The following is a 23469-nucleotide window of genomic DNA, read 5'->3' as shown; positions in this document are numbered from 1 at the left end:
AAACAATGAATAACATACAAGGGAATCCCCATAAAATTAACAGCTAATCTTTCAGCAGAAACTCTGCAATCCAGAAGGGAGTGACAGGACATATTTAAAGTGATGAAAGGGAAAAACCTACAACCAACATTACTCTACCCAGCAAGGATCTCATTCAGATTTGATGGAGAAATTAAAACCTTTACAGACAAGCAAAAGCTAAGAGAATTCAGCAGCACCAAACCAACTTTAAAACAAATGCTAAAGGAACTTCTCTAGGCAGGAAACATGAGAGAAGGAAAAGACCTACAATAACAAACCCAAAACAATTAAGAAAATGGTAATAGAAACATACATATTGATAATTACCTTACAAGTAAGCGGATTAAATGCTCCAACCAAAAGACATTGACTGGCTGAATCAATACAAAAGGAAGACCCATATATATGCTGTCCACAAGAGATCCACTTCAGACCTAGGGACACATACAGACTGAAAGTGAGGGGATGGAAAAAGATATTCCATGCAAATGGAAATCAAAAGACAGCTGGAGTAGCAATTCTCATATCAGAGAAAATAGACTTTATAACAAAGACTGTTACAAGAGACGAAGAAGGATACTACATAATGATCAAGGGATCAATCCAAGAAGAAGATATAACAATTGTAAATATTTATGCACCCAACATAGGAGCACCTCAATACATAGGCAAATGCTAACAGCCATAAAAGGGGAAACTGACAGTAACACAATCATACTGAGGGACTTTAACACCCCACCTTCACCAATGGACAGATCATCCAAATTGAAAATAAATAAGGAAACACAACATTTAAATGATACATTAAACAAGATGGACTTAATTGATATTTATAGGACATTCCATCCAAAAACAACAGAATACACTTTCTTCTCAAGTGCTCATGGAACATTCTCCAGGATAGATCATATCTTGAGTCACAAATGAAGCCTTGATAAATTTAAGAAAATTGAAATCATATCAAGTATCTTTTCTGACCACAACGCTATAAGACTAGATATCAATCACAGGAAAAAAAAAAACTGTAAAAAATACATGGGCTTCCCTCATGGCGCAGTGGTTGAGAGTCTGCCTTCTGATGCAGGGAACACAGGTTCATGCCCCGGTTCAGGAAGATCCCACATGTCACGGAGCAGCTAGGCCCATGAGCCATGGTTGCTGAGCCTGTGTGTCCGGAGCCTGTGCTCCGCAACGGGAGAGGCCACAACAGTGAGAGGCCCCCATACTGTAAAAAAACAAAACAAACAAAAAACACATGGAGACTAAATAATACACTACTAAATAACCAAGAGATCACTGAAGAAATCAACGAGGAAGTTAAAAAATACCTACAAACAAATGACAGTGAAAACAAGATGAGCCAAAACCTATGGGATGCAGCAAAAGCAGTTCTAAGAGGGAAGTTTATAGCAATAAAATCCTACCTTAAGAAACAAGAAACATCTCAAATAAACAACATAGCCTTACACCTGAAGCAATTACAGAACAAAAAAACCCCAAAGTTAGCAGAGGGAAAGAAATCATAAAGACCAGATCAGAAATAAATGAAAAAGAAATGAAGGCAACAATAGCAAATAAAACTAAACGCTAGTTCTTTGAGAAGATAAACAAAACTGATAAACCATTAGCCAGACTCATCAAGAAAAAAAGGGAGAAGGCACAAATCAATAGAATTAGAAGTGAAAAAAGAGAAGTAACAACTGACACTGCAGAAATACAAAGGACCAAGAGAGATTACTATAAGCAACTATATGCCAAAAAAATGGACAACCTGGAATAAACAGACAAATTCTTAGAAGAGCACAACCTTCTGAGACTGAACCAGGAAGAAATAGAAAATATAAACAGACCAATCACAAGCACCGAAATGGAAACTGTGATTAGAAATCTTCCAACAAACAAAAGCCCAGGACCAGATGGCTTCACAGACGAATTCTATCCAACATTTAGAGAAGAGCTAACACCTGTCCTTCTCAAACTGTTCCAAAATATAGCAGAGAGAGGAACACTTGCAAACTCATTCTAAGAGGCCACCATCACCCTGATATCAAAACCAGGCAAAGATGTCACAAGGAAAGAAAACTACAGGCCAATATCACTGATGAACATAGATGCAAAAATCCTCAACAAAATACTAGCAAACAGAATCCAACAGCACATTAAAAGGATCATACACCATCATCAAGTAGGGTTTATCCCAGGAATGCAAGGATTCTTCAATATATGCAAATCAATCAATGTGATATACCATATTAACATATTGAAGAATAAAAACCATATGATCATCTCAATAGATGCAGAAAAAGCTTTCAACAAAATTCAACACCCATTTATGATAAAAACCCTCCAGAAAGTAAGCATAGAGGGAACTTACATCAATATAATAAAGACCATATATGAGAAACCCACAGCAAACATTGTCCTCAATGGTGAAAAACTGAAACCATTTCCACTAAGATCAGGAATAAGATAAGGTTGCCCACTCTCACCACTATTATTCAACATAGTTTTGGATGTTTTAGCCACAGCAATTAGAGAAGAAAAAGAAATAAAAGGAATCCACATCGGAAAAGAAGAAGTAAAGCTTTCACTGTTTGCAGATGATATGATACTATACATAGAGAATCCTAAAGATGCTACCAGAAAGCTACTAGAGCTAATCAATGAATTTGGTAAGGTAGCAAGATACAAAATTAATGCACAGAAATCTCTTGCATTCCTATACACTAATGATGAAAAATCTGAAAGTGAAATTAAGGAAACACTCCCATTTATGATTGCAACAAAAGAATAAAATTCCTAAGAATAAACCCACCTAAGGAGACAAAATACCTGTATGCAGAAAACTATAAGACACTGATGAAAGAAATTAAAGATGTTACAAATAAATGGAGAGATATAACATGTTCTTGGATTGGAAGAATCAACCTTGTGAAAATGACTCTACTACCCAAAGCAATCTACAGATTCAATGCAATCCCTATCAAACTACCACTGGCATTTTTCACAGAATTAGAACAAAAAAGTTCACAATTTGTATGGAAACACTAAAGACCTCGAATAGCCAAAGCAATCTTGAGAACGAAAAATGGAGCTGGAGGAATCAGGCTCCTGACTTCAGACTATAATACAAAGCTACAGTAATCAAGACAGTATGGTACTGGCACAAAAACAGAAATATAGATCAATGGAACAGGATAGAAAACCCAGAGATAAACCCATGCACATATGGTCACCTTGTTTTTGATAAAGGAGGCAAGAATATACAATGGAGAAAAGACAGCCTTTTCAATGTGTTGGGAAAACTGGACAGCTACGTGTAAAAAAATGAAATTAGAACACTCCCTAACACCATACACAAAAATAAACTCAAAATGGATTAAAGACCTAAATGTAAGGCCAGACACTATCAAACTCTTAGAGGAAAACATAGGCAGAACACTCTATGACATAAATCACAGCAAGATCCTTTTTGACCCAGAGAAATGGAAATAAATACAAAAATAAACAAATGGGACCTAATGTAACTTAAAAGCTTTTGCACCGCAAAGGAAACCATAAATAAGATGAAAAGACAGCCCTCAGAATGGGAGAAAATACTTGCAAATAAAGCAACTGACAAAGGATTAATCTCCAAAATTTACAAGCAGCTCCTACAGTTCAATATTAAAAAAAACCAAACAACCCAATCCAAAAATGGGCAGAAGACCTAAATAGCCATTTCTCCAAAGAAGATATACATATTGCTAACAAACACTTGAAAGAATCCTCAACATCATTAATCATTAGAGAAATGCAAATCAAAACTACAATGAGATACCATCTCACACCAGTCAGAATGGCCATCATCAAAAAAATCTACAACCAATAAATGCTGCAGAGGGTGTGGAGAAAAGACAGAATTACTGTGTTAGGATATTAATAAGTAATCTTGGCTCCACCACTTATTTGCTGTGTGGCGTTAGGCAAGTCATTTAACCTTTCCAAGCTTCACATTATTTGTCTGCAAAATATAGCTATAATACTAGTATTTTAAGTATTAGGCATAGATTCTGGCCTATCGATAGACACTGGCATATCAGTTCTGGCTAAGCAACCATTTGTAACTATTAATGATAATAATAATGAACAAATTTAAATACAGTATTGCATTTTGTTATATTGTATTTACTTGGATACTATTTTTCTTTTGTTTTATTTTTAAAGTTAACCATTTCTCTATTCCTTTGCAAAAGACAGATTACTTTTTTTATACAATTCACCAGTATCAGCTAAATTAAAGATTTAAACTTAAACATGGAACCATAAAAATACCTAGAAGAAACCATGAATTAAAGCATCTAACCCAGAGTAGTGGTAAGTAGACATCTTTATGTGCATGCAAACAAGGATAAAATCCATAAAGGAAAAGACTAATGGCTTTGAGTACATAAAAAATTTAAAACCTTCTAAATCTAAAGTAGCATTAGCAAAAGTGAATAGGAAAATATGACAAACAGGGAAAAATCTTTGCAATATAAAAGTCAGAGAATGGGATAATACTTTTAATATATAATAAGCCTGATATAGCAATAGAAAAGGATAAACACGTCAATAGAAAAATGAGCAAAAGGCATGAAAAGGAAATACATGACAGAAGAAAAATTAAAAGAGCCAAACCAAATAAAAAAGTTCAGCTTCACTAGGAATTAAATAAACATAAGCAATGGATAGTATTTTCTCCCTATTAATTATGGGGAGATATAAAACTAGGAATATCCAATGTTGATGAAGATGTGAGAAAACAAACATACTCATTCCTTTCTTTGTATTTTTGGGGTTTTTTTGTATTTTATTGGTATTAGTTATCTACTGCTGTGTAACAAATTACCTCCAAACATAGTAACTTAAAACAACAAACATTTATTATCTCACAGTTTCTGTGGTGGAATCTGGGAGTGGTTTAGTTGGGTAGTTCTAACTCAGAGTCTCTTATGAGGCTGCAGTCAAGGTGTCAATGGAGGCTACAGTTATCTGAGGTTTGACTAGGCTGGAAAATCTGCTTCTAAGCACACTTACGTTGTCCAGAGGCTTCAGTTCCTTGGCACATGACTTCTCTATAGTGCTGTTTACAACATCAGCTAGTGATCCAAGAGAGCAAGAGAGCAAGAGAACGAAATGGAAGCTGTACTTTTTCTCATAATCTAATGTCAGAAGTAAGCTAATACCACTTCTGCCATCTTCTTTGGTCACATAGGCCTATCCTTGTATAATGTGGGAGGGGACTACACAAGGGTATGAATACCAGGAGGCAAGGAACAGTGAGGGCAAACTAGGAGACTGGTACAATATTTCTAAGGGTCAGTTTGGCAATATTTATCAAAATCTGTAGAAAGTGCTTATTTCTTTTGACTCAGAAATTCCACTTACAGCAACTTAACCCAAGGAATCAATCAGTGGTGTATACTGTAGTGTATCTTTCAGGATGTTCATTGGAGCATTGTTTATAATAGTGAAAATTGAAAACAGGTTAAGTAACCAACAATGAGACTGTATAAATATATTATGGTATTCTTTATTATGGATAATATATTGGCATTACAAATAATGGAGAATAATTTATGATAAAGGAAAATGGTAATGTGATTTGAGAAAAATCAGGTAAGAAAACAATATTATTTATTTATTTATATTTTATCAAATATGAGTGTGTGTGTGGAAAACAAAACTGGAAGTTTATACAAAGGACAGGTGGTAGGAGAATGGATAATTATTTTCTTTGAGTTTTTCTCTATTTTCTGTTTTCCATAAAAAGCATTTATAATGAGGGGGAAAAAAGGAAACACTTTAAAAAACTATGCCTTATCATGTGCTGACCAAGAGGAGACAGCGTTTAAAACATTCCAGGTGTAAAGAAGATGTGGTATATATATACAATGGAATATTACTTAGCCATATAAAAGAATGAAAATAATGCCATTTCCAGCAACATGGATGGACCTAGAGATTACCATACTAAGTGAAGTAAGTCAGACAGAGAAAGACAAATATCATATGATGCTGCTTATATGTGGAATCTAAAAAAGGTACAAATGAACTTATTTACAAAACAGAAATAGAGTCACAGATGTAGAAAACAAACTTATGGTTACCAGGGGAGGGAGGGGATGGATAAATTGGGAGATTGAGATTGACATATACTCACTACTCTATGTAAAATAGATAACTAATAAGGGCCTACTGTATAGCACAGGAAACTCTACTCAATACTCTGTAATGACCTATAAGGGAAAAGAATCTAAATAAGAGTGGATATATGTATATGTATAACTGATTCACTTTGCTGTACAGCAGAAACTAACACAACATTGTAAATCAACTATACTCTAATAAAAATTAAAAAAATAAATAAATACAGCATTCCAGGTGACAGTCTGCTGACCTACCACTATATTTCCAATGAGGACATAAATATTCCTGTGGAGCCCCAAGTTAGGTCAAATTTGTGGCCTTTCTTATGTACATGGAGGAAATATCTTGGGAGTGATAAAGATGATTCCCCAACTCTATTAGCTTGAAAAAAATCTCATAAATGAATGGGATCCTTTTTAGCAGCTAGAGACTTGCTATTGTATCCTGAGGCTGAATTTTGGTCAGTGTGAAATTCTGAGCCAGTTCTTATGCAGTCTTCAATAGGACACTTCTCCCTCAAGGAAGTGGAACTTACAATCCTAAAGCTGATAAATAGCACAGCTAGAATTTGAAACAATAATAGGACTGTAGAATGTTAATCAATATGTACTGGGGGTACTATTTAAAGTTTTTGAAGTTTTAAAATACAAAGATGTATTTTATTACAATTTATCTTGAGGTGGTAAAAAGTGGATTAGAATGAGAAGAATGCAGTGAAGCCCAAAGGGCTGATGGACTTGGAAAATAATGAGGGTTAGTACATTAAAGGTCAAGTTAGGGTGATGTGCAGATGCACTAGAAGAGAGGAAAAGTCAAAAGATTAGGCTGTTAACTTCCTAGAAGACAAGATTACAATTCCAGATTTTGGAGGAAGGAGTTGTTTATACTGGTGGTCTGATGATTGAACTAGTAGGTACCTAGTTAGAGAGCAAGATAACTTGGTCTTGGAGTAGAGAATAATAAAGAACCATGGTATCAAAATGTTTGAATAGCCATCACCTAGGGTCTAGAATGATTCCAAAGGGAAAATGCTAGAACAACTCATAAATGTTTCCAAATGCATCGTGTTACTTGTGTATGTCTGCCACCTTTGCTAGACTGTCAACTCTAGGAAGCAAAGCCCATGAGTGTTTTTTTTTTTTTTTCTTCTTTGGCCTCTACTTCTGCTATGTCTGTCAGAATGTTAGACACATCATGGCTCTACCTTTTGGGCCCTTCTTTATCCATCTCATTGGATATATATTAAATTTCCCCATGTGCTAGGTACACATTCTTTCCAGTAAGAGGGCAATACACCTCAAAAATAAACTTATGTAAAATGTCTTTACCTCTATTAGAGGATGTGAAACATGAAAATAGCATCACAATATAAGAGGTTGGAATATATTCAATATTATATCCTACTACTCATGTTCCCTCTCATATTGAAAATACTGTGATCTTTGTTGCTGAATTTTGGCTTTGATACTTTACTGTAGTACCAATGTAAAATAATCTATTTCCCTTTGCCCATCATATTCACTTCTGCTGAATTGTCTTGGATATTTCTAAGACAATAAGAACTGACACAAGAGAAAATAATATAATGAAATAGATGTGACACAGCCTTCAAGGTAAAATAAGAATCCTAATTTTTTTAGGTAAACTTCTTTTTGTAATGTTTTTGGGTTAGCTTAGTGATTCAAAAATCTCTTTCCAAGATTATCTGACTAGTATATACAGTGAAGACACTATTTTAAATTGGGCCTTTTTAAAAAGTATTTTTTAATAAGAGAATAAATGCACATATAGAAATTAATATTTGAAAAAATATACTCATTAGAAGTAAAGTCTCTTTCTCTCAAACTTTAATCCTATTTCTCAGAGTTATACACTAATAGCAGGTTTTTGAGTATATTCTCAGAAATTATGCATATATTTCTATGTATAGTAGGGCTTCTGCTTAAATAATAAAAGTAGTATATGTTATGAAAAAACCCTCCAATAATTCAGAACTGAATAAGCAAAAGTACCTCTTTAACCTGTTCCTCAAAGATTATCATTAATTGTTTCTGATTAATTATATATATTATATGTAATCATATATATTAAATCTAATTATGTATGTATATGTGTATAAGTAAATTATATATATTATATGTAAAACTTTGTGACCTATCTTTTCCATTCAATAACATATTGTGGCCATCTCTCCATACTGACATCCACATCTACTTTATCTCTTAAAGTTTTCCTGATGATACACACTTAGACAAGTAAGAACCATGCTGCAATGAGCAATGTATGTATGTGTGTGTTTGTTAAGTCAAAGGGAATGCATATTAAAATTCTGTTAGTCATTTATTGATTAATTCAACAAAAATTTCTATTTACTGTGCTTTTAATTTGTATTTTTTACCTTTCTTCCTGACTTTTTCTGAATCCCCTCCCTCTTTTTTTCCTCTACTTCTTCATCAGGTTTACTGTGTATTTCTATTTTTTTATTGAATCTCTTACATTAAAAAATTGCTTTATTGAAATGTAATTAACATACCATACAATTCACCTGTTTGAAGTGTGCCGTTCAATATTTTTCAGTATATTCACAGGGTTTTGTATCCATTACCACAACCTAATTTTAGAACATTCATCTTTAGTTATACATTTTCTAACAAAGTTTAAAGTTATTTAATATCTCTTTTTCTAGAATAATATAAGGACCTTAGTACTCTTTAATTATCCACTGGACACCTCCCCATATTTTTTGTTAAAACTTTGGTTCCACACTTTAAAAAAGAAGTTTATATAATACTTGAGGCAGCATATCTAGGATTAACTAGTAAACAAGCTGGAGGGGCAAGTTGCTTTAACCTCCCTGTGTTTGTTTCCTCGTCTTTAAAATGAGAACAATAGTCATACCTATTTCAAAGGGCTGTTGTAAGGATTAAAATGTAAACATGTTGTTATGTAGGAAATTACTCTGATGCAATGGCAAACTCCAAGTATGCTCCTAGATAGGCTATCCTTGAGTTCATGGAACAGAAAGGTGCACAGACCAAATTAAAATATTCAGATCACAATTTATTAAATCAATTTAAAACACAAAATAAAATGTATGGGAAGAGAGATGGGTTAGATTAACATGCTTAAAGTGCAATGGGTTGAAGGGCCACATTACCTGAATCTCTGCAGTATCGACTTATCCTCTTTCTGTGTTGCATCACCCTTCCCTGCTGCTGATGTGGTTACAAGGACCAGAGTTGAAATTTGAGCAAGAGGGTCTAACAGATGAAATGTGTGTGAAGTAATGATGCACACTTGCTCCAGGACAGAGCTGGTTGCAAGTACACTTGGCCAAAGCTGTGCTCCCCAGGTAGCCTATGGGCAGCTGTGAATTTTATCCAGCAGAGGATCCAAAATGAGAGTCAGCAATGGGTGGCCAGTTAAAGATCTCATGATTATTGTGTCTCATGTGCTTAATTTATATGTAGTGTATCATAAATATTTGTTGTTTTGCTTGTTATTTGGTAAGTCATGACTATCTTGTCTTTCTACCCCTTTCTATCTATGTTCATAGACATATGCTCTAATCACTTTCTGTCTGACACTTCTCAGGTTACTAATTTACTTATTTATGCTTAATGCAGCTAATGAATCTCATTCACCCTATTTGTTTTCTTGTCTTCTGTGGCAGAATTGAATATTCCCAAAAAATAGAGCAATTGCAAGTTACACGTACATAATGTGTTTACAATAATACTTTTTATGTGGAAATAACTCAATAAATGTTAGACATTGTTATCAGTATATAAGAAGGCTTGAATATTTAGCAACCTAGTTAAACTTGAGCAGATCAAACAACAAATCAGAAATCTTCATATGAAAGTTATTTGGCTTGATTTTGATCTGAAATTGACAATAAAGTATAAAGCTCATTAGCCAGACCTTTTTCCTATTAATCTAATTTATCCTCCCATCATTCCAGTTGTATAGAGTTTTTGCTGTTGCTTATAAGACTGATACTACTTTCAATTTTTTTTCCTTTCCTACAGGCTTATCCTCAGTTTGTTCTGACCTACCTAGAGGAGCTGAATGCACATGATGTGACCCAGACAGAGTATCACCTTCACCATGGTGCCTGGACCACAGCTCATCAGGAAGATGGCAGCAGCTTAGCAGAAGAGGTCAGTGTAGTGAGCCAGAGGCAAGACAGAAATAGATCTCTACGATGTATTTTGAAAAGAGAAAAAATGTTTGGGTTGTTTTCAGGAGGCAAAAACGAATTCACAAATTAGGGTGATTGATATTTAATACATGTTATATAAACATCTATTTGCACATTTATATTTATATAAACATTTCTATGTATATTTATATAAACATTATTTTATTAAATAGATGGTGACACACTAGCTTTTCTTAGGACTGCCTTCTTTTGTTCTGGCCACATACCAATGGTTTAAGTGCTGGATGAAGAAGGCTGAAGGAACCATGAAAAGTGCAATGTTAAATTTTTGGCATATATAGTTTAGATATTTCCACTCAATGAAAATTAGCTACATTATTCCTATATTTCATTTATTAGGTTCTGCAAAAAAGTGCCAGTATCCCTGGTCTGAAGCAGCTGCCAGAGCCTTCAGAGACCCACTTAATGCCAGAAGGTTCTCTTGGGGAGACAGGGGAGCTGACAGTGGCACTGGTGAAGAAACTGGAAGAGAAACATCCTAAGGCTTCTGCTCAGAGGTAGGGCACTGACAGAATGGAGCTTTATTGCTCGATGACATTCGATGTTTTCCTTCAGTTTCACGTAAGATTGATTTCTTGAAGATTATTGAAATATCTCAAAAGCCCTTTGGCTTTCAAGCACAGTAGTTTTCGGGTCACATTTGATGAAGAGAGGTGACATTTATGTGTATTTCATTGAAGATTGTTGTACAGTATTGTTTATAAGTATACTTAGGAAGGGTTGCTATCTTGGGATCTCAGTAAAATATTCTGAAATAACATAATTAGGGTAAGGTAGTACTGAGCATATATCTAATTGGAGAATACCAAAAGGTCTTAAAGAAGGGCACACTCATAGACAATCCTTTCTATGTTCCACGATGAGAATATTATGTTTAGACCTGGGGATACGTGCACAGTAGATGGTCTTAAGTAGTGATAATGTAACAAATTGACATAGTTACATTACTGGAATAAAACTAACATCAATGATTTTGCTAACCAACTGAAGATCATCCTTGGTTGGAAAATGAGAATTATTTCTCTGATTCTCTTTATTTAACTGGAAAACTAAAGTTTATTCCTCTTATTATTTTGTTGGGCTTGGTGTTGTAAATCACAAAGTGACTTTATAAACTGTAATTTTAATATACAATTGTTTGAAATTAACTATTGATTGAAATACTCTTAAAGGATTAATACAGTTCTTATCATACTCAGTAAAGTTCAAGATAATTCCTAAGTTTAAATATTCTAATGGTACATAAAAATGTCAATTGCATGAAAAAAGAGAAAAAAGGCTCTAAATTTCTTAAAAAAAATTTTTTTTATCTTTATTGAGATATAGTTGACATATAACATTGTGTAAGTTTAAAGTGTGCAATATAACTTTTTATTTCAACTAAAAGCTATCTTATATTCTTAAGTTACATATTGCTGCTTCAGATTTTGATAGGAGGGGAATATTTTTTTCCTAATAACAAAAGTGACTCTTCAATTTATTTTCTCTCTAAATTATTTATCCCTTAAATCCTTCGATTTTGTTGTTTTGAGTAAGATAGGGCAGAAACAAAACAACAAATTTAGTATCTTACTGTATTATAGTATGGGGGTGTCCTGGACCTGTATGAAAACCAGAGTTCCAGGTCTTCCACCCCTGATACTTGTTTTTCAGTCGTACATAAGGTTCTCAACTCTCTGATGCTCCACAACACAATCACAAGGCTGCAGCTATGCAGCCAGGCCAGGTCACTAGAATATAAGTCCCTTGGGGGCAGTCTTTGAAGTTTTCATGTAAAACACTGGGGTAGCTGAGGAACTCAAATACGGTTTCATGAGGTCGTTGTTGACCTATCTCTCTAGGCTCACTCGGCAGCCATTTGTACTCTATCCTTCTTGAAAGAATGCTGGGGGCTTGTCATTTTCCAGGGTTCTGTTCTAAGAGGCACAGTTTCCTCCTGCTCTCAAATTTCTGAAATCTATATGGGACTTTTGTGTTTGTCGCATGCTGGCGCTGGTGGGTCACTGTGCCGGAACCCCAGTGATAATCCATCTACTTCCCTATGACTTCCCCAGACTGGAATTTTTTAAATTTTTATTTTTATTTATTTATCTATTTTTTTGAGGGTTGAGGGCTTTGGGTAGTTTAGAGATTTTTCTAATGTATTCTGTTGTTATCTTCCCTGAAGCAATGTAATCTGATGATGGAACTTTGGAGAAAAGAATATAGTATTAGGAAATGTGAGCCAAAAAAAATCCCAAAACAAACAAAGCTGTTAATATCAGTTAACATATCACAATACTGTTTGAGTTGTTAGAATTAAATGTCTTTAAATTTCAGGAATGTAGTAAGCGCTCAATAGGTAGAGTTGTGAAAATGTTCTGAAAACAAGTAGGGGTAGAAAAGAGTTTTTAATGGGGGTTGTATTGATTTGTGATTTTTAGTCAATGGAAATTGACTGGTAAATCTATTTTGGATTTTATTTAATAAGAAATTTCCCAGGGCCCTTTTCTTAGTGAGGTTTCCTCAGGGTTTGTGTCTCAGGCTACAGCAACTTTTCCAGCCTTCTTTTTTTCTCTTAAAGCCACAGGGATTTACCTGCATTCTCTCCACCCACACAATTTACCACAATAGGTGTAATTTCAGTTTCTCTCCTTCTCTTTCTGTTCCTTAATAAAGTTATTTTGAGGAAAGAGTTAGTACTTAGAGCAATTACTTTCCTCCCATTTTGGAAGGAGTTGTTGGACAAAATTAGGACATGGTACTGAACTTGACATTTTGACTGCTTTGAACCTTAGGTTGTCTTGTTAGGTTTGCATGCTTTCCAAATATAAGAGAATCAGTGCATTATATTATCACAGCTTTAAAAGAAGGCTTCACATTGTCTTGCTTTTATTAATGATAATTTTATGAAATAAAGAATAAAATCACTGCAAGAAATAAAGAAATAATGTGAAATGATATGAGTTGTGAAAATTGGAAAAAGAAATAGAATTTTAGAATCCCAGGGAAAACATTAATGAGCATATAGTCTGAAAAAAAGAATATATAATTGAATAAAAAGATATGAAGATATAAATGTATGTACTTCTTTAGAAGTAGCCAAGGAAGGAGAGAATCAGAAGTAGCCAAATTTGGGGAAAGACACAGAGATAGGTAGCTACTGGCAGGTAACAAGTGAAAAGGAAAGATAACATTTGATTATTAATAACATATACTGACTTTGCTGAAGGGCTTTATGTGCATTATTTTCCAATAACCTGTGAGAAACGGGGTCCACTTGCCTGCATGCAGTAAAGCCAATCTACTGACACCGGGTTTTGGTGAAGGAAAATGCAGTATTTATTGCAGGGCACCAAGCAAGGAGTCCAGGGCAGCTAGGGCTCAAAACACCCAATGGGTTTCAGGAAAACATTTTTACAGGCCAGGTGAGGGAGGGGAGTTGCAGGGTATGTGATCAGCTTGTGCACAATTCTCTGATTGGTTGATGGTGAGGCAACAGGGCTGTGTCATATTATCAATCCTCAGGCTTCAGTAGGTCTGGGAGCTACATGCTCATGGTTATCAGGAAGTTAATATCTTCCATTTGGTGGGGGTTTTGGCATCTGCAAAACAAAAAACAACTCAGGAAATGTGCATCAGATACTATCATCTAGGTACTTCAGAGAAGAACTGAAGCAAGAGGATGTGGAGGGAGGGGTCTGTCACAGGAAGGCCCCGTAGTGTCCTGCTCCCGTTACAGTATGTAAAACAGAGGTATTAATCTCTGTATTACTGATAAGGAAATTTAGGCACAGAGAGATTAACTTACTTGGCTAAGGCCTTCCAGCTAGTAATTTAAGGCAGGCCTATCTGCACCTTAAGTTTTATTCTTCACCTCTATATTGTTCTGCCTGACCATTCATGTTCTTTTCTTAATGATTATTCCAGATCTTTAGCCTTTCAAATTGGGCCTATTATTTTGACTGGATATCTTAGAAAGGAACCTTTAAATTAGGTGGAACAGTTTAGAAAGGGAATGATAAAATATAAATCAGTATATGCAGCTTTCAGTGATGACTAAATAAGAGGTTGAAAATATTAAGGGAGACTGAACTTCTGATTTCTTAGTGAACTCAGTAGTCTAGATTTACTGATTTAGAGGCTTGCACTTGATCGGATTTGAGATTTTTTTAAATCCTCTTTCTAATAATATGAATATAAGTTGTCATGATTAACCAAGGTATTTCACACCTTGAATGGTGGTTCAGTTCAGCTTTGTATATACTAAATTCGGTGACAGGTAATAGCTGTCATTTGTTGAATACTTACCATATGCCAACTGCTATTCTAAGTACTTACTTATTCTTGTAATGATGTGATAGATCAATTTACTTATTGTCATGATAACCTGATGGTGGAGATGCTCTTATAAACCATAAAGATGTAGCCACTGAGGCTCAGAGTGGTTTCAAGATGTGTCCAGTCATACAGCTAGTTAGTAGGGGAGATGGGATTTGAACCCATATCCACTTGCATCTATAGACAATGCTTTTAACCACTGTTTTATTCCTCGTTCCTAGTAATTTTTATTGTATTAATTTCATAACAGAATGTCATCATATTGAGTAGCCATATTGTCATTACTAAAATTTTATGTGTATTACATCATAAAAGATTTGACTAAACTATTGCCATTTTGATTGGTGTATTACTTTGAATTATATCCTTAAAAAAACCCTACAGCAATCATCACAAACCAGGTCATCTACAGAATCATTTCATTTAATATATTTAAAACACTTGTAGAAAGCATCTAATTGTTTATCTTTTTTTTTTTTTAATGTGGAGAAATTCTTTTTTCCATTGAAGAGAAAGGAAAATCCTTTACTGTGTTAGGTCTTTCATGTAGGATTCTTAGTACATGATAGGTTATATTTTTTGTTTGTGTAAAATGTTTTTGCTTCCTCTATCAGTGAGATGAAGAAATGTGGTTCTCTTCTTACTTGGATAAAGTGAGTTGTGTGTACATTTAAATCTAAACGTTTGGTCCGAAATAAAATAAATGCCATATTCTGGCATCTTTAAGTGTCTGGAATGTGTTTGTTTACATTAGTTTATCCGATGGAGCGCTTTACCCTTATTTAAATTGAATAGGGGGTGGGGAAGGACTGGGACAGCCGACAAAGCACAATGACCCAGCTTGTCACCCAGTGACCTGTGAGAAGGAAATAATGAACTGTGAGTAGCTGTCATCTTAACTGTTTCTGACAGTTTGCCTTTGGGCACATCTGTGTTAGTTGCATTGGAAAGGCCTTTGTTCTTTTCCCACTAGTGACTTTGTCGAGCGCTGAGGGGTTTGCTAGCTACTGTACTCCTAACCAGCCCCTTCCTTCCCAGGGCAGTAAGCAGCTGCCACGGATCATATTGACATTTCTCTTCACGACTCAACTTGGCATGTACTTCACTCTTCCCAAAGAGAACATATATTTTAAAGTTCTTTGATTTTTTTCATAAAAAATGTACTTTAATGTCTCATGGGTTTTGATACTAATAAAAAAGCAAGTAATAAAATATGTTTAGTGTTTTTGTAGCTTGATATAGAAAAAGGTAAAGAAAGATAGATAACTAACCAGATGGGCAGGTCACCTGAAGGAAATATATCAAAACATTAACAGTTGTTATTGAGTTTAAAATTTTTATTTATTGTTTATTTTTAAAATTTTAATAATTGAATATTATGTTTGCAATAGGACAAAAATCAACATATGTTATGAAAAGCATTTTTAATGTAGATGCTTTATAGGAATACTTAGACTAAAATAGGTAAGAATATGCCATATTTGGTGCACATATTCCACTGCTACTTTTAAGATGTTTCTAATAATTTAAACTTTAAAATATTGTAATATTTACATTTTAAAGTTAATCTAGTGCATAAAATTATTATAATCATTAGGAAAAGTAATTTGATAAGAAACAGGTGTTTCTGTCCCAGGGTTTCCTAAAGTATCACTACTATCTCAATCATAACGAAAGCAGAACATTCTGAATAATGTTTATTATACCCTAAGAGAATTGTTTAAATTAAAATCAAAGCTTCATCTATAAAATGTAATTCCTGAATCAGTTTTAAAGCCTATTTACATTTTTACAACTGCTATAAAATCCATCCTTCTACTATAATTAAGTCTGGCTGCAATCGGCATGGAATAAACCCTGAGCATTTGGTACTCACTTTATTATATTTACCCTTCCAATATAGAATATAAATCCAAACTATACTGCATTGGTCAATTTTTTTAAGGCTTTTTTCCCCCTTGATAGAATAGAAGAAATAAAGCTTGAAAGAAGTGACATGCTTTTTACCACATTCAGGGTTTTTCCCTCTTAGTGAGAGGTTTGAGATGCGCTTGCTAACATAACTAGTCTTCTGCTTTTCAGAGAAAGGTAACTTAATAGTAATGAGAAATTCTTTAAGCAGACAAATAATGATCATGTCTATATAATTATAATTTGTAAAAAAAATATTAAAAATTGAAAGTCATATTCTGATTTTCTTGAGTAGTCAATAGCATAGGATTTATTACTCTGTTAAATCATTTGTGTAGTTTTGCATATAGTTGATGGTAACCTGTAACCATCTTATTTGATTAGAACATTCTTCTAATGTTGTTTATCACATATCAACACAATTTTTGTAGAGACAGTGAATGCACGAATCGGTTTTGATAATAGCAAACTCTGTCTTTTTAAGGAAAGAGGACTGTTTAAGTTGCCACACTCAAATTCTTATTTCTAGAACTCTTATCAATAAAGGCAAATGTAAATATACTAATTGCCTTTGATATTCACTAAATCCAATTAGGCTTCCCAGGAATAAAATCTCATACTAGGTTATATTACTGTTCCTCACTGTTGAAATGCTCAGCTTTAAGCATTAGCTTTTAGCTCTTTTATACTATATACAAGAGTATGGTGTTGCATTTAAGAACATGAAATTATTGTGCGTTCCAGAGATGCAGAGGTATGCTTATAATACCTTTTTTTTAATTAGAAAAGTTAACAGCCTGATTTTGGCTGATATTGTTACCTGTTTGCATTTTGGTATATTTAAAAATTAATTCCCACATGTTCTCTGTGAATTAAAGTGAACAAATAATCTAATTGCACCTGCTTTTTTTGAAACAAAGTCAAAATCAAGCATTCCAAAGGATTAGATTTATATCCATAAATGTGTATTAATTCAGAAATTATCAAAGGCTTTCAAATAAGCATTTTATGATGAATTTTTGTTCTCACTGCCATGAGGTACCCAAACCTTCAACTATGCTGCTTAATTTCCATTTAAAAAAATGTTCTACTTATCTTCCTGTTTTATTCAATATTGTCTATAAAGCTATTCAAGGTATGAATAGGAAACTCTGCTCCTACATTCTTCAAACTCATAGCCCCCAAACTAGAATGTCTGTCTAGTATTATCATAGTGAAACTAGTAGGTAACAAAGTTCTAAATTTGAGTAATGTGGATGGTCAAGGAGGAGACAGGTGGTGGAGGTATTATTAGCTTATAGTATGTGGAATTGGATGAGAACAGAGTTCAAGCAGTCAAAGTAACCCATAGGTTAGCTTCCTAACTTGTCTGTCTCCTTCTACCCTTGTCCCCCTACAATCCATTCTCCACATAATGGCCAGAGGGACACCTTCATATTAATAAGTCATATCATGGGAGTCCTCAGCTCCAAATACGCCAATGGCTTTTTATTTCCTTTAGAGTGAGAGCAAAGTCTTTACTATATGCTACATGGTCCTACTTTACAAGGCCCATGCCATCTCCCTGAACACCATTCTCCCCTCCCTTCCTCTGCTCCAGCCAGCCTGGCTTCTTTCAGACTTGCCGAGCGTGCTTACACTCTGTCACTCTCTTTCCCTGCTTTATTTTTCTTCAAGGCATTTTTACTACCTGCCCTATACATTTTTATTTACTGTCTGTGTTGTCCCATTAGAATGTAAACTCCATTTCAGCAGGAACTTTTTTTAGTTCACATCTGTACCTCCAGAGCCAGAACATATCTTGTACATAGTAGATAATCAATAAAAGGTTGTTGAATGGATGACTGAATGGATGCATGAATGAAGTAGTGTGATTAATGGAAATAAGAAAACAGAGAGGGAGCTAGTCTGAGCATTCATATATACATTTTAAGACCCTCACTGTCTTCTGGATGACCATAGCCCTATAGGACCTACACATGTGTCAGTCCAAAACTGAGCCTATTACAGTGGTTTTTCTAACTGATTTCTACATCACTCTTTTCTTTCATCCTTTATTAATGTACAGATATTTATTGAGCATTTTCTATATTCTAAGCACTATCCTAGGCACAGGGCATACAATACTGAAAATACAGGTACACTTTCTCACCTCACAGAACTTCCCCTACAGAGTCTAACAGAGAAGAGAGATATTAAACAAATCACTACAATAAAGGGAGGGTGATGAGTATATTATAGGGAGAAAGTAGTTCAGCCTGAACACTCCTCCCTGGTGATATGCTTTTGAAGTATGACTGAACATCTCACTCACAGACTCACAATTCTTCAGCCTTTACCAGTTCCCTACTAAGTTAAGTTCCCTACAGAGCATCAACTGTCAGATGCACCGCACTGTTTTCTTGTCTCAGAACCTCCCTTGTACTTATCCAGGCCCAGGATGACTGTACTTGGCTCATGCTGGTTTGCTTGACCAAAATGCCCTTATCTCATTTTTCCTACCTAAAATCCTACCCTCTGCAAGGCCTATTTTCACTGATGGTTTTCAGCCTTTCTTCTTTTCTGATATATACTTTTAAAGATATAAATTTACCTCTAAGCATGGCTTTAGCTTCATTCCACCAATTTTAATGTTATATTTTTGTTATCTTTTCCATTTTGTTATAATTTTTGATCCATGAATTTTGGAAGTATATTTCTTAATGTCCAAATATATGAAACACTTCTGGTTGGTATGTGTATTATTGACATCTAGATTAATTTCACTGTGGTTGAAGAACATTTTTGGTATGATTTCAGCTCTGACATTTGTTGAGATTTGCTTTATGGACTACCCAATATTTGGACAGTTTTTATAAGTGATCCATATGTATTTACAAAGAATATGTATTCTGCAATTTGGGGGCACAGTGTTCTATCTATTAGGTCAAGTTTGATAAATGCGTTTTCAATTCTTGGATGTACTTACTGATATTTTAGAGAAATATGGTTAAAGTCTTCTACTATAATTGTGGATTTGTCTATTTCTCTTTCTATTAGTTTTATGAATTTTTATTTTCTATAATTTGAGGCTATTTATTAGGTGCATGCAATTTTAGAATTGTTACATCTTTTTGATGAATTAAACCTTATGTTATTATGGAATATTCCTCTTTATCCCTAGGAATTCCTCCTTTTTCTTAACTTAAAGTTTATTTTGGTTTTGTCTCAAATTAAATATAATGACCCCAGTTTTTTGGTCAGTGTTTGCTTGATATATTATTGTATCCTTTAATTTTCAAATTTTATCTTTATATTGAAAACATATAGGTTTTTTATTGCAGTATAACAATCTATGTCTTTTAATTGAAGTATTTAGTCCATTTACCTATAACCTAACTACTGATATTTTGGGATTTAAATCTAACATGTTACTATTTGATTTCTATGTGTTCCATCTATTCTATATGCTGCTTTCTCTTTTATTTTTGCCTTTTCTTGGATTTATTGAGTACTTTCCTTATTTCATTCCCTTCCTCCCAATTATCTTGGTAGTTATACTTTCTTTACTCTTCTTTTACTGGTTGTTCTAGAGATTATACATGTTTTCTTGACTTATCATCATCTAATATAAATTAGTGTCTTTACCTCTTCTCAGACAATACAAAGACCTTAGAACTCTTTCTAAACTCCATTTATATACTTTCTGACTGGATACTGGGGTATGTTTTAATTCTGTAAGTGTTTCAAACTCTATAAAAAATCATAATTATTATTTTCTTTTTTTTTCTTTTTTTTTTTTCGGTACGCAGGCCTCTCACTGTTGTGGCCTCTCCCGTTGCGGAGCACAGGCTTCGGACGCGCAGGCTCAGCGGCCGTGGCTCACGGGCCCAGCCGCTTCGTGGCACGTGGGATCTTCCCGGACTGGGGCATGAACCCACGTCCCCTGCATCGGCAGGCGGACTCTCAACCACTGCGCAACCAGGGAAGCCCTATTATTTTCTTAATCAATATTTATTTAGACTTAGCCACATTTTACCCTTCTTTTCATCTTTATTTCTTTCTGTATCTCTGGAATTCCATCAGGAATCATTTTCCTTCTCTTTAAAGAACATCCTTTAAAATCTCCTTAGGTGTGGGTCTGCTGGTCATATATTCTTTCCATTTTTATTTGTCTTAAAATATCTATCTGTCACTTCCATATTTTCATATTCATATTTTTACTGGGTGTGAAATTCTAGGTTGTCAGCTTTTTTTTTCACAACACATTGAAGATATTGTTCTATTGTCTTTGGCTTCTATTTTTTTTTTTTTCCAATTGAGAAGTCATGTATCAATCTCATTGCTCCTTTGAAGGCAATACGTTGTTTTCCTATGACTGACTTTAAGGTTTTCTCTTTGTATATTTGGGTTTTGCTATGATTTTCCTTAGTAGTTTTTTGGTGTTATTGTTATTTTGTGTTTATAATACTTGGGAATTTTAGGACTCGAATCAGTGGCTTACTGTGTTATTTCTTCAAATATTGTTTCAGCTGCATTTTTTCTCTCTCTTCTCTGAAGGAATACTAATGACATGTATATTAGAACTTTTAAAAAAACTGTAAATCCTACGTCTCTTATGCTTCATTTTGTATTTTTTACTTTTTGTCTCCTTGTGCTTTAGTGTAGATATTTTCTTTTGACCTGTCTCTCGGTTTATTAATTCTCTCGTCAACTTTTTCTAATCTGTTGCTAAATCCATATGTTGAGTTCTTAATGTCTGTTATTGTACTTTTTGCAGTTATAAATTTTCCATTTGGTTTTTATGGCTAAAATATTACCATAATTTACTCAATCATTCTACTGTTATTGAACAATTAGGCAGTTTCCAATATTTCAAGTTTATCAATTGCACTGTAACAAACACCTTTGATTCTTGTCCAGATTGTATTTATTCAATCTTTGAACATTCATTTAAGTACCTTTTTTTCTGCCCCCAAATTTGTTGGACACTAAGAATATAAAAATATATACAAACAGTCCATGATTTTCATGAAGCATTTCCCTGCCAAGTCACTAGTGAAAATCTGACTATGGTTGTGGAAATTTTATTGATCATGAGTTTTGTTGTTACTATTTTTATTTTTATTTTCTATTTTATAAAGTTTATAACTTAGGTGATCAAATAAGGGACCTGAATTTCTACTTTCTAACAGCATTTTATTTTCTTTCTGCAAACACAAGCCATCCTTAGTTTTCATGTTTCAAAATTGGATTACAGAGTTAGCTAAACTATGACATGTGCTATCTTACAACCTTTTTTGTTTTTTAAAAGATAAATACCAAGTATCGTTCTTTGATAATGAATAATCTCTGCAAATATTTATGAAAAATAAGTAATTTTATATTAAATTGTTATTTAAGAATAATTACGTTGTAGTACATATAATCATTTCAATTGCGCATAATTTTATCCATCTGAATGCAACTAACTGACAGGTCTTTTGATTGAATTGTTATCATCTGTTTGTCATGGTCCATTCTTTTTTGACAATGTCTCTAATTGGGCCATTCTGTGAATTACAGGCGAGAGGATCAACTGAGCAGACAAAATAATACTGTAATATTCATATGCTCAGAACACAGATTTTTGATTTTGTGATTTTACTATCAAGATTTAAATCTGTAGCTTCCATTGCTAAACTTTGTTCACTGTATTCTCTCCTGTTATATTACTTGAGAATACCTGAGAGTCAATTATATAGATAAATAATGTTACTTTCTCATTTTTATATTCATTGATTCATTTGATAAATGCTTTTGAATGCTTATTAAGAGAGATGAGATAGCTTCCTAATTGGCATCTCAGAATCTGGACTCAGATTGACCTGGCTTCCAGTCCTAGCTCTTCAAAGTACTCACTGTGTGGTTTGGGGTAAGCTATTTAGTATCACTGATACTCAGTTTCCTCATATATGAAAGGGGGATAATAATTATTCTGAAATTTAAATGATATCATAAATGTTAAAGTGTAGCCCAGGGAATTCCCTGGCGATCCAGTGGTTAGGACTTGGCGCTTTCACTGCCATGGCCTAGGTTCAATCCCTGGTCTGGAAACTAAAATCCCACTAGCCGTGTAGAGCGGCCAAAAAAAAAAAAAAAGTTTAGCCCAATTCCTGGCTCACAGTAAATACTCAGTAAATGGTAGCTCTTATGTTGATAATAATGTGCTATTATTAGTATTGATATTAGTATTGAGTGTAAAATATCACAAGGATACAAAGCAATTCCTGCCTTTAAAAATTCTGAAATCTTACTGGGGAGAAGCTGTGCACTGCTATATTTTTAATGTTGTTCAAAAAGTAGTTTTTGAATTCTCATTGGATGTAGAGAATTATACTATATAGTATTTGAATAAGTCTTTTAAAAAATATCCCTCATGGGCTTCCCTGATGGCACAGTGGTTGAGAATCTGCCTGCTGATGCAGGGGATATGGGTTTGTGCCACGGAGTGGCTGGGCCCGTGAGCCATGGCCGCTGAGCCTGCACGTCCGGAGCCTGTGCTCCGCAATGGGAGAGGCCACGACAGTGAGAGGCCCGCGTACCACACACACACAAAAAAAAAATCAGACCTGAAGGAATATGCATATTTTAAATATGTATATTCACAATGGAATAAATTAGTGGTGATAAACTATAGTCATGATATAAAAATGTGTTTTTAGCCTTTGTGGACAAAAGGAATTGGGTATATCAAATTTCCTATATCACCAAGTAGGAAGAAATAAGTAAGTATGATAGCCTGCTCTCAAGAAAATTGAACTGTGGTTGGAAAGACAAGGTGAAAAGATTAAAACTTTATG

The 23469-nt window shown here is 34.2% G+C and overlaps 1 protein-coding gene across 1 annotated transcript in view; it reads left to right on the top strand.

Annotated features, from left to right (window-relative positions):
* Window positions 1-23469, top strand: part of DCDC1 (doublecortin domain containing 1) — a gene marked incomplete at its 3' end in the record, with an annotated part of 485061 nt that overhangs the window by 309139 nt on the left and 152453 nt on the right. Inside the window, 2 exon segments of the mRNA XM_081241118.1 lie at window positions 10224-10355; window positions 10757-10914. Coding sequence (XP_081097244.1) covers window positions 10224-10355; window positions 10757-10914 — 290 coding nt within the window.

Source organism: Mesoplodon bidens, assembly GCF_964165515.1.
Source record: "Mesoplodon bidens genome assembly, chromosome: 7".
Classification (NCBI taxonomy): domain Eukaryota; kingdom Metazoa; phylum Chordata; class Mammalia; order Artiodactyla; family Ziphiidae; genus Mesoplodon; species Mesoplodon bidens.
This window is presented reverse-complemented; position numbering and strand designations above follow the sequence as displayed.